This window comes from Pantherophis guttatus, chromosome 4 (assembly GCF_059756535.1).
Source record: "Pantherophis guttatus breed Tessera chromosome 4, ASM5975653v1, whole genome shotgun sequence".
NCBI lineage: Eukaryota > Metazoa > Chordata > Lepidosauria > Squamata > Colubridae > Pantherophis > Pantherophis guttatus.
This window is the reverse complement of record NC_142066.1, coordinates 3,149,957-3,162,248: the sequence shown is the minus strand read 5'-3', so window position 1 is coordinate 3,162,248 and position 12,292 is coordinate 3,149,957. Positions and strand designations below refer to the sequence as shown.

General features: G+C 48.0%; 1 protein-coding gene and 1 non-coding gene across 2 annotated transcripts in view; one reads left to right on the top strand and one right to left on the bottom strand.

The window, feature by feature from the left end:
• The window catches only part of HES7 (hes family bHLH transcription factor 7), an 8,842-nt gene extending 1,415 nt beyond the window's left edge, over positions 1 to 7,427 (top strand). Inside the window, exons 2-4 of the mRNA XM_087891640.1 lie at positions 1,045 to 1,140; positions 4,328 to 4,418; positions 6,074 to 7,427. Of these exons, the coding sequence (XP_087747766.1) occupies positions 1,045 to 1,140; positions 4,328 to 4,418; positions 6,074 to 6,468 (582 nt within the window). The 3' untranslated portion in view covers positions 6,469 to 7,427. The remainder of the gene's footprint in view (positions 1 to 1,044; positions 1,141 to 4,327; positions 4,419 to 6,073) is intronic.
• Positions 7,428 to 7,433: 6 nt separating this feature from the next.
• TRNAG-GCC (transfer RNA glycine (anticodon GCC)) lies at positions 7,434 to 7,504 on the bottom strand. The gene has a single exon. It is a non-coding gene; the product is annotated as a tRNA-Gly (tRNA).
• Positions 7,505 to 12,292: the final 4,788 nt, after the last annotated feature.

The following is a 12,292-nucleotide window of genomic DNA, read 5'->3' as shown; positions in this document are numbered from 1 at the left end:
AATGAAATAATGAAATGAAATAATCTGTATGAATAAAGTGCTTTTCCCCCACCACTTTAATCTCAAGCAGTTTTCCTTGTGTGGACTTCAACTCCCAGAATTCCCCAGCCAGCCACCATAGCTGGCTGAGGAATTCTGGGAGTTGAAGTCCACAGGTCTCAAAGTTGCTGAAACTGAGAAACACAGATGGAATATTTTACTAAATATTTACTAAAATACTAAACATTTACTAAACATTTACTAAAATACTAAATATTTACTAAATATTTACTAAATATTTACTAAATATTTACTAAACATTTACTAAATATTTTAGTAAAAAGTTAATCTTGTTTTAATAATTAAAACAAGTTAATCAGATATCAAACCCTAATCCAGCCTTTCCGATTTAATTCCACGCTGGCTGGCGGAAAGTTGGGGACCAGCATTGATCCCCTCCTTCCTGTCCCTGGAAGCTTCAGCCCCCATACGGGAGCTGACCCCCTCATCCTCCAGGTGGTATCTATATACTGTAGATTGTCCTCTGAAAGACACACACACGCACACACACACAGTGTCGTTGTAACCCAGCATGATTGTGTGAATCCATCCTTGTGTGGGTCCAGCCAATTTTCCATCCCTTCTTTAGGTCCAGAACGCTTAAATCCAGGCGCCGGGCCTCCCCAAAAAATCTAAATTTTCTGGTGCAATTTAGAATTAACCAGTTGGAGTGGTGCGGTGGCCCAGAGTTGGGACTCTCACCTCACATTCAGGAGGCTTGTGAGTTCGATCCTAGGTAGAGGCAGATATTTCTCTCTCTGGGCACAATGAGAATATATCTGCCGAACAAAACTCCTCATCAACAACAGGAAAGGCATCCGGCCAGTAAAAAACACTCTGCTAGAGCCATTCAGTTGCCCAGACTCCACCCCGCAGGGGATTATGGGGTCGTTAAAAGATTATGATGATTTAGAATTAACCAGTGGAAAGGGGCATTAGGAAGCAGGTGGGCAGAGACCCACCCCACCCAGGGGTCAACCCTCCATTTTTTTTCTCTCTTCCCAGATGCTGAAACCCTTGGTGGAGAAACGGCGTCGGGATCGTATCAATAAGAATTTGGAGGAATTGCGCCTGCTCCTCCTGCAGAAAACCCACTGCCAGGTCAGCAACTGACACCCCCTAAAGCTTGACCCCTCCCTCCCTCCCTCCGTTCCTCACACACACAAACACACACCTACACACCCAGGAAGTGTGATATAGGGACATCTCCGTTTGAGAGCCAGTTTGGTTTAGTGGTGAAGGCACCAGGCTAAAAAAAAAACCCAGGAGATTGGGAGTTCTAGTTCTGCCTTTAGGCACGGAAGCTAGCTGGGTGATTCTGGGCCAATCACCAGGAGCCGGTGAGTTCTAGTCCCACCCTAGGTGTGAAAGCCAGTTGGATAACTTTGGGCCAATCACCAGGAGATGGTAAGTTCTAGTCCCACCCTAGGTGTGAAAGCCGGTTGGGTGACTTGGTGCCAATCACCAGGAGACGGTGAGTTCTAGTCCCACCTTAGATGTGAAAGCCAGCTGGGTTGCTTTGGGCCAATCACCAGGAGACGGTGAGTTCTAGTCCCACCCTAGGTGTGAAAGCCAGTTGGATAACTTTGGGCCAATCACCAGGAGACGGTGAGTTCTAGTCCCACCCTAAGTGTGAAAGCTGGTTGGGTGATTTTGGGCCAATCACCAGGAGACGGTGAGTTCTAGTCCCACCCTAAGTGTGAAAGCTGGTTGGGTGACTTGGCGCCAATCACCAGGAGATGGTGAGTTCTAGTCCCACCTTAGATGTGAAAGCCAGCTGGGTTTCTTTGGGCCAATCACCAGGAGACAGTGAGTTCTAGTTCTGCCTTAGGTATGAAAGCGGCTGGACTTTGGGCCGATCACCAGGAGATGGTGAGTTCTACCTCTGCCTTAGGCACGGAAGCTAGCTGGGTGACTTTAGGCCGATCACCAGGAGACTGGGAGTTCTAGTTCTGCCTTAGGCACAGAAGCTGGCTGGGTGAGTTCGGGTCAATGACTAGGAGACTGTGAGTTCTAGTCTTGCCTAAAGCACAGAAGCCAGCTGGGTTACTTTGGGCCAATCACCAGGAGACGGTGAGTTCTAGTCCCACCCTAGGTGTGAAAGCTGGTTGGGTGACTTGGCGCCAATCACCAGGAGACGGTAAATTCTAGTCCCATCTTAGACAGCTGGGTTGCTTTGGGCCAATCACCAGGAGATGGTGAGTTCTAGTCCCATCTTAGACGTGAAAGCCAGCTGGGTTGCTTTGGGCCAATCACCAGGGGATGGTGAGTTCTAGTCCCACCCTAAGTGTGAAAGCTGGTTGGGTGACTTGGCGCCAATCACCAGGAGACGGTGAGTTCTAGTCCCACCTTAGACGTGAAAGCCAGCTGGGTTGCTTTGGGCCAATCACCAGAAGACGGTGAGTTCTAGTCCCACCCTAGGTGTGAAAGCTGGTTGGGTGACTTTGGGCCAATCACCAGGAGACGGTGAGTTCTAGTCCCATCTTAGACAGCTGGGTTGCTTTGGGCCAATCACCAGGAGATGGTGAGTTCTAGTCCCATCTTAGACGTGAAAGCCAGCTGGGTTGCTTTGGGCCAATCACCAGGGGATGGTGAGTTCTAGTCCCACCCTAAGTGTGAAAGCTGGTTGGGTGACTTGGCGCCAATCACCAGGAGACGGTGAGTTCTAGTCCCACCTTAGACGTGAAAGCCAGCTGGGTTGCTTTGGGCCAATCACCAGAAGACGGTGAGTTCTAGTCCCACCCTAGGTGTGAAAGCTGGTTGGGTGACTTTGGGCCAATCACCAGGAGACGGTGAGTTCTAGTCCCACCCTAAGTGTGAAAGCTGGTTGGGTGACTTTGGGCCAATCACCAGGAGACGGTGAGTTCTAGTCCCACCTTAGACCTGAAAGCCGGTTGGACAACTTTGGGCCAATCACCAAGAGACCATGAATTCTAGTCCTGTCTTAGGCACAAAAACTGGCTAGATGGGCCAATCACCTAGGAGATAGTGAGTTCTAGTCCCACCTTAGGTGCGAAAGCCAGCGGGGTGACTCTGGATCCATCCAACCTCGCAGGGTTGTTGTTGTGAAAAAAATAGGAGGAAGGAATATTAGGTATGTCCGCTGCCTTGAGTTATTTATAAAAAAAATAATAAAAGTAGGATCTAAATAAGTGAAAGAATTAAATCTCCGCCAAGATATCAGAGCCCAAATTAGTCTTGCAGTCTTCAAATTTTTCTTAAGAGCATTGAAGTGGATAATCCATTTATTTCTTGACCTGCCAGCAGAGGGAGCTCCTGCTCTACCTTGACCCAGCTCTTAAAGAGGTATTCCCTAAAATGGCAAAAATAGTCAGTGACTCCATTGCTTATTTGCATGGGAAGGGAAGGCCGGCTGGGGAATTCTGGGAGATGAAGTCCACCCCATCTTAAAGGGGCCAAGACTTGGGGGTGGGGGTGGGAAATCACATTATCAATCAGACTCGCATTATTTCCTCTTCTTTTCTGCCACCCTCTGTTGGGAAGGAAGCTCCGGTAACTTCTCTTCTCTTCCGTCTCTTCAAGTGGGATGCAGATACACTCTGTTTTGTCCCCAACCACACGCACACACACACCAACAGACGTTCAAGAGTTAAAGACCAAATCAGCCGGCAAAATCCTTATCCTTATGATAACGGAACTTGGCAACAACCTAGTGGCTGCCTGCCAAGAGTTTATTATTTACGAAGAGGAGAGATAACTTCTCCCTGCTTCTGGTACATCAAAAGAAACAGCTCAATAATTACAGAGTCAATCAAGTCCAGAGATAATCCAGCAAAGTCTATAGCAAAAAGTCCAGCAATGCAGAATGGCGTGGAAGCTTTCAGCTTTGTTCGTCACAAGGTTTGACTGGCCACCACGCTCCCTTTTATATCCTGTGGGGTGTGGTCCAGTGACTCAGCCTAATCTCGGGCACGCCTTTTCTTCTGTTGCGCGCGCTTATCTCTGCGACGCTGGCATGGATCCAGCCAAGACTCATTACCCTCATCACTGTCCATCTGTGGCTGCGTGGACGTGCTTGGCCCCGGCCCTATCTCTTGCCCTTCGGCGGACACCGAAGGCATTGCCAGAGAGGAGGGTCCTGGAGAGGGAGGCCTTGCCAACGCCTCTCCTTCACTCTCGGAGTCCTCTCCTGCCGATGACACAGGCTCCGGTAACGGAGCCACAACACACTCCTCCTGGCTGGGGAGGTTCCACTTAGTAGGCAGCGTCAGGAGTTTTGCGTTGCCCTTTCAGCCCTTTCTCTTCTCGGACCCTCTTTCCTTCACAGACCCTCAAGAACCCCAAAGTGGAGAAAGCGGAGATCCTGGAGCTCGCCGTGGGGTACCTGCAGGAGAGGAAGCAGGCAGCCATTCCCCAGGGTAAGTAAAATTCACCTCCGTGGCAGGTGTGGGTGGGTGGGAAGGAAAAAACCAGCATGAAGGCCAGCCACGGAAATTTCAAATTTCATCTTCAAAAACAACAAGAGTTTTGGAAGGGACCTTGGAGGTCTTCTCGTCCAACCCATATAAATTACATAAATAAATAAACCCCCCTACTCAGGCAGGAGACCCCCTTCAGACGACTTCAAAGACGTGGCCGCCCAGTCTCTTCTTAACAAACCTTTTAAAAATTGTTGCCATCCACTTCAGGTTTCACATACTCTTTCCACCGGTTCGCCGCTCGCGCGCACGCTCGCTTCGCACATGCGCAACATCCATGCGTGCGCCCAGATTTCCGCACATGCGCTTTGCTCGCACACATGCCTTCCGTGCATGTGCCCGGCCTTGAAAACGTAGCTAAATAGGACGTCTTTATGCCGGGGCGGGTGGACGGGCCCACCTGCTATCTCTGCTATCGGTACGCCCGAACTGGTACGAACCGGGTGAATACCACCACTGACCCACTTGCCGAAAGGAAATTTTTTAAAAAAGGAAGGAAACTCCAAAATGCAGTGAACTCTGGACGACAAAGGTGTCAATATCCAAAATTCCCCCAAATTTCCCAAAATTCTAAAAAACGGACCAACTTTTTCAAACAATCCGTTCTCAGTTTTTAGAATCTTGTTTTCATTGGCCTGGCGGAGGAAACACGACAGCAGCGTTTCAAGCTGTAAAACTTGAAGCAAGGTCGTTGTTAAGTGAGTCTTGCCCCCATTTTACAACCTCCTTTGCCCCCGGCGGTTAAGCAGATCCCTGCCGTCGTGAAGTGACTCACTCGGTCGTTGAGCGAATCCGGCTTTTCCCCTTTTGACTTTGCTGATCAGAAAGAATCTGCAAAAGGGGATCATGTGACATCCCTCCCCCGGGACACTGCAACGGTCATAAATATGAGTCGGTTGCCAGGTGCCTGAATTTTGATCATGTGACCACGGGGAAGTTGCGATGGTCCTAAGTGCGAGGACCGGTTTTAAGTGTGAGGACTGGTCGTAAGTCACTTTTTTCCAGCATCGTTGCAACTTTGGCACTGTAACCGTCATAAATAGGAGTTGGTTGCCACGTGCAGGAATTTTGATTGCGTGACCAGGGGGGAAGCTGCGATGGTCATAAGTTTCAGAACCAGTCATAAGTGCGAGGACCGGTCATAAGTGCAAGAACCGGTCATAAGTCACTATTTTTTTCAGCAACTTCGAACCGTCGCCGAACCAACGGGTGTAACGGAAGAACTACCTGTAGGCTCCAATCAGTTTCAGTCCTTCCTCCCATTTCTCTCCGGGAATTTTCCGGAAGGCACCCGGTTGGGGAACGGACGGGCTTAAACCTTCCTATTTCTTTGACATCCTCGCCAGCAAAAAAATTTGGCAACCCTTTTTGGATTTTTAAGAAGAGACTGGACAGCCATTGGTCTAAAACGGGGGTCTTGAGCTGGCGGGGGGTTGGACTAGAAGACCTCTAAGGTCCCTTCTGGCTCTGGGATTCTGTGATTCCGAAGCTGGAAAAAGTAGCCGGTTTCTGGATCCGGTGCCGGTTAGGCCTGCCCTTGCCTCGGGTTGGGCGTGACCAGCCTCCTCCCGGCTCTTGCAATTCCCCTGTTCCAGGTGCGAATCCTTCCGAAGACGACGGCCTGCAGACTTGCTACGCCATGGGTTTCCGGGCGTGTTTCGGACACCTGGAATCCTTCGTCCGGCGAAGCCCCCCGTCCGTCCAAAGACAGTTGTGGGAGACGCTGCACGTCTATCTCGCCGCCACGTTGGAACCGTCCCCTCCGGATTGGACCCCTTCCACGTTTTCTCCCAGTTCTTCGTCCGAGGAATCGACCGCCGCGACCCGAGGGGCTTCCGGCTCCCCGCTGCAACGCAACAGAACTTTTGCAAGCTCAGGTGTGGCTTCCTGCAGCACGGGACACCTGGGGGGCCGGATGAGAGACCCCCGAACCCCCACATCAGTCAAAAACATCTCTCAGCACCCCCCTTTCTGGCGTCCCTGGCCCTAGGAGGGGGGGCGGAAATATTCCCGACCTCCTCCTTAAAAAAAACAAAACCGTGATATTGTAGCGGACAGCAAACCGATTTTTCCATTCGTAGGGTTCTCCGACGAACGTAGTTCTTAGGGACTAGCGACTTGGATTCCCGCTTTGCCCAAAGCCAAGATGGCGGCGGTGGTGGGCGCTGGCTGAAGGCATTGTGGGATCCTAACTAAAGGAATGATTTTAGAAACTCTTGTTTTATGCCCGGGATATGTTGGCTTCAGAAACAAGCCCTGGTTATAAAGAATCAAGGTTTAGCGTAACTTGGGACTTATTCAAGTAACAATGATTGATGGTTTGGTTTCTTTGAATGGTTTTTATTTTTTATTTTTTTTAAAAAATTGTTTGTAAATGTTTTTTTAAAAGGCAACCCTCCAAATACCAGCAGTCTTCCATTGACAAGAAAACTGGAAATAAGTGATAACTGATGATTGAGTTTCACACTTAACGACCGTTGTAGTGTCCTCACGGCCGCAATTCGGGTAACTGGCACGTACTTACGACGGTTGTAGCTTCCCGTTGTTCGCCCTTTGTGACCTTCCCACAAGCCAAGTCAGCGGAGGAAGCCGGGTTCGTTTAAGCGGCCAAGCGACTCATTTAACGACTGCTTTTCGCTTAACGAATTTAGCGAAAAGGCCGTTAAAAATTGTTAAGTGGGACTCGCTTAACAGCCACGTGACTTAAAGCCACGGAAAGCCTGATTCCCAACTTGAGGCCGTAAATTGAGGACTTTGCCTGTAAATTTTCGATGTAGAATTCTGGATCCCAGAGAGGTAAGTAAAGGATTTTGGGGAAAGCAACTGGTTAAATTATTCAGGATCTTCTCCCCAAACAGCTGTGGGGAAGGAGGGATTTTTTTTTTTGGCAGCTTATTTTATTTCACAGGGTGCCGATTGTGGGGAAAAACTTTCCCAGAAAAAATAAAAGTCAGTTGCATTGGCCGGGAATCGAACCCGGGCCTCCCGCGTGGCAGGCGAGAATTCTACCACTGAACCACCAATGCATCTGCTGCAGATGTGATGGGGAATCCATCCTCTTATGTGCCGCTCCAACCCGTTTTGCTTTTAAATTTATTTCTCTAATTTACATACCTCTCCATCTAACAAATCCGTAACTCATTTTCCCCCTTGTTTTTCTTCCTAATTTTGAAAAAAAGATTAGGAAAAAAAAAATTCCTTCCCCTGTATTTCAATTCCTGCTGATTCCAAGGATTTTTCCACACAGTTTCCCTGGCTACGCTGTGAAACCCAAATATCTTCTCTTCCCAATTCCAGATGTGCAGCAACGTTCTTCCCACCGTAAACAGGTACTCCTCGATGTACGACCACGATTGAGCCCGACATTTTTGTTGCTAAGTGAGACATTTGCGAAGGGAGTTTTGCCCCATCTTATGACGTTTTGATTTGTTAAGTGAATCACTTTTTTTTGGTCATTTAATGACCCCGTAAATCCGTTGTAGAATGGAGTCTGTTCAACTGAATGGAGCTGTTTTATTGGCCGGATGCCTTTCCTGTCACCAATGCGGAGTTTTGTTCAGCAGATATATTCTGAGTCCAGAGAGAGAGAAATATCAGCCTCTACCTAGAATCGAACTCACAGCCTCCTGATTGTGAGGCGTGAGCTCCACCTCTAGGCCACCACACCACTCTTTGTTAAGTGAATCGCTGCAGTTGCTAAATGAGCACCACGGTTGTTAAATGAATCTGGCATCCCCGTGGACTTTGCTCGTCAAAACTCTGCGACCGTCATAAATTTGGGTCAGCTCAAATGTTTTTTTTTCCCCTGTTTTATTCCAATTTCATTTTGGACTGTATTTCATTCCAACTTCATTTTAAATCCTATTTTATCCAATTCCGTTTTAAATTGCTTTGAGTATATAATTTGTTTTCCGGAACTCTGCACTTTTTGATACGGCCCAAGGGCTAATCGAATTATAAAATGCGATTATAAAAATGAAATAAAATGCCAAGTGTTTGAATTCTGATCACATGACCATGGGAAATAGTGCCACGGTCACAATTCCGAAAAATGATCCGGTCGTTTTTTTTCCCCCCCAGGGCCGTTCTAACTTCAAAGTGTCGCTAAGTGAATTGTTCTTAAGTCGAGGACTACCTGTACATAGCATCTGCCTCTTAACAAGAGCCTGTAGTACAGGCTCAAGGTTGACTCAGCCTTCCATCCTTTCTAAGTAGGTAAATTGAGGACCCAGTTTGTGGGGGCAATAAGCTGACTTTGTATAAATATACAAAAAAGGATGAAGGCTATTGCTTAACGCATTGTAAACCGCCCTGAGTCTCCGGAGAAGGGCGGCATATAAATTAAAGCAAAAAAAAAAAAATTCCAGATGTGCAGAGGTTTTCCAGCCACATACAAAAATACTTGCCGCTTGGGGAATTCTCGGTGTGAAAAAGTCCCGCGTCACAAAAACGTTTTGACAAAAACGTTGAATTAATTCCTCGGTCCTGCAGCTGCAAGTCAGCTCCAACGTGTCAGAGGCTTTGCAATTTTGAAGCACGAGCTGTTCACCAAAACAAAAGCCAAAAAAAACCTTTGCCCTGCAGTGTAGTGATGAGAAGCGGGGCCTTCTTGGCGGTGGCCCCTTTGGGTAACGTTTCCGGAAGTAAATCTGCGCTTCCTGAGGCCAAAATTGGAAAAAAAATGAACATCTGGAATGCAATAGAACAGGGGTATCAAACTCGATTTCATTGAGGGCCGCATTGGGGCGTGGTTGACCTCGGGCGGGGGGTGGGCGTGGCCGACTGGGTGGCTTGCACGCATGTGCGCGGCTAAATGGCTAAATAGGACGGCATAGCGCCGGGACAGGTGAGCATTCGCAGGTTACCATTACCGGTTCGCTTAAACCGGTCTGAACCGGCTGGATCCAACCACATTGCAGGCCGGATCTGGCCGACGGGCTTCGAGTTTGACATCCCTTGCAGTAGAAGATATTCTTAAAGGGGACTTCCTTATATTACAGGCAGCGTCCAACCTACAAATATTCACTTAGTGACGGTTTGAAGTTATGGCGCTGAAAAACAAAAGACTTATGTCTGTTTTTCCCACGACCGTTGCCGCCTCCCCACCCGAGCCAAATTCGGACACTTGCCAACCGACTCATATTTATGACGGTTGCAAATGTTCCCGGGGGTCACGCGATCCCCTTTTGCGACCATCTTGACAAGCCAAGTCAACGGGGAAACCGGACTCGCTTAACAACCGTGCGAGTCATTTAACTGCCGTGGTTCGCTTAACGGCGGCGGCGAGGAAGGTCGTAAAATGCAGAACTCCCTTCGCCACTGTCTTGCTGAGTCATAGTAAATTTGGGCTCGATTACGGTCATATATCGAGGACTCTTGTCTTGATTTTTGATACGCTTTTGTATGGTGTGTAAATATATTCTAATATTATTTGGGGGGGGGGCACAGTTCCTGTTAGAAAAGATAATAGATATTAATATAGTTTTGTCTCATGCTGCTAAGTGCTCTCGCAAGAGAGATTTGAAATTTACAGGGTTGAAAGCGAATAAATGAATAGGACAAAGAAACGGAGGATTTATTTTTTTTAAAAAAATGTCCTGTAGGAAAATGACTTTTTAATCCAGGATGATGGCTCTACGGCTGTATCTTTTACGGAGTTAGTCCACGGTGTAAAAAAAAAAAAAAATCAAGACATTTGCACGAAATAAAACATGCAGGAAATGGAATTTCTGCCCCTCTCCAGCTGGGTTTGTAGAATTATTTTCCGGAGTTCTGTAAATGCAACGTGGACTGGATTTGAATTTTCATTTGTATTGTGCGTCTTTGCAAGGTGGGTCATAGCCTTGATTCGTTTCCAAATTGAAATGTTGTTTTAATTTTTTTTTTTTCTGCCCCTCATTTTTCATTTGTCGTTTTGCTTTGCTCGTTGGTTGAGGCTGGTATTACTTTGGTATCATTCAGTAACGCTCGCCAGGCGGTTTCGGTTGAAAACTGTAGAGTTATAAATCGGTGTATTTCAATCTCGGCGGCTTTTACGGCGTGGACTTCAACTCCCAGGATTCCCTGGCAGCAAAGATGCATTTGATGACATTACTGTTGTGACCTAAGCTCACTTAGTCATTACAGGACACAATTAGTCTCAAACGAAACTGTTTTATTATAACAGCTGAGAATTACTTCATTCCCAGCTTAGTCCTTCAGAAAAAGTCCTTCGGGCTTATCACAAACCTTTATCTTCTTTGGCACCCTTCCATAGGTCTTCCTTGGCAAAGCCCCACAAAGTTCAGAAACAAGAGATGCCGACTGGAAAACAGATTTAGCAACCTTGCTTTCCTACAAAGAGCTCAAGAGCCTTTGCTGCTCTTTTAAAGCCAATCATCTCCTGGCCTTACTCCTGAGTCGTCCTTTTTGCTTTAGCTGCTCTTGCCTTCTGGCAGCTCTGCGCATGCGCGCACTAGGAACAGGCTCCTTCTGTTCCTCCACCTCTCTGCTGTCTGATTCTGGGGGCTCCGGAGTCCGCGCATCACTCCCACTCCCTGGCCCCATCTCTGCCTCCGACCAGAGCCCTCGTCCGGGCCTTCTCCAGACTCCAGGACTGGCCCATTGTCCTCCCCGGTCTCCTCACTGTCTGACTTTGCTGCTAGCTCCGTGGGCTGCTGACGGACCACAACAATTACAACGTCGGCCTTTTCATTTTTCCATCCCTAACACACAATTTGCCGTTTTCCAGTAAATGGCACCCCAGGCATCCTCATCATCACTCAGCAAAAAAAAAAAAAAATCTCAAGGTCCATCGTTTTCTTTTAACGACCCCATAATCCTTGGCAAGGTGGAGTCTGGTCAACTGAATGGAGCTAACAAAGTGTTTTACTGGCCAGATGCCCTTCCTGTCTCCAGTGAGGAGTTTTGTTCAGCAGATATATTCTCATTGTGCCCAGAGAGGGAAATATCTGCCTCTACCTAGGATCGAACTCATAAGCCTCCTGATTGTGAGGCGAGAGCTCCACCTCACATGCGATCACACCACTCAAAATCTCAAAATCACATCTGCGATTACCGACAACGCCATCAATGTGTGTGTGAAAAGTCTGTGCCCCAGTGTGTGTATATTTGCACAGTCACTCACGCCCGTGTTACGTCCTGGCTGGACTACTGTAATGCTCTCTACATGGGGCTCCCCTTGAAAAGCACCCGGAGGCTCCAACTGGTCCAGAATGCGGCCGCGCGGGTGGTTATGGGCGCAACTCGTTGTGCCCGTGTGACACCCCTCCTGCGCGAGCTGCACTGGCTCCCAGTGGTCTTCCGGGTGCGATTCAAGGTGTTGGTTACCACCTTTAAAGCGCTCCATGGCATTGGGCCTGGGTACCTTCGAGATCGTCTTCTGCCACCAATAGCCTCCCACCGGCCAGTCCGCTCCCACAGAGAGGGTCTCCTCAGGGTGCTATCGGCCAAATTATGTCGGCTGGCGACACCCAGGGGGAGAGCCTTCTCTGTGGGGGCATCTGCCCTTTGGAATGAACTGCCCCCGGAAATGCGTAAGATCTCCGACCTCTGTGTATTTCGCTGTGCCATCTTGTTATTCCGCCAGGCCGGGCTATCGATGTAAAGATTTTAATTGGTTTTAAATATGGGATTTTAAATTTGGGGGTTTTATAATTGAGCCAATTATTTAATCATTTTAATAATTTTTAAATTTTGCCTGTCTTTGTGCTTTTAATCAGGCTGTACACCGCCCTGAGTCCTTCGGGAGAAGGGCGGTATAGAAATAAAATTAATAAAAATAAAGAAAGGAAGAAAGAAAGGGAGACTAGTAT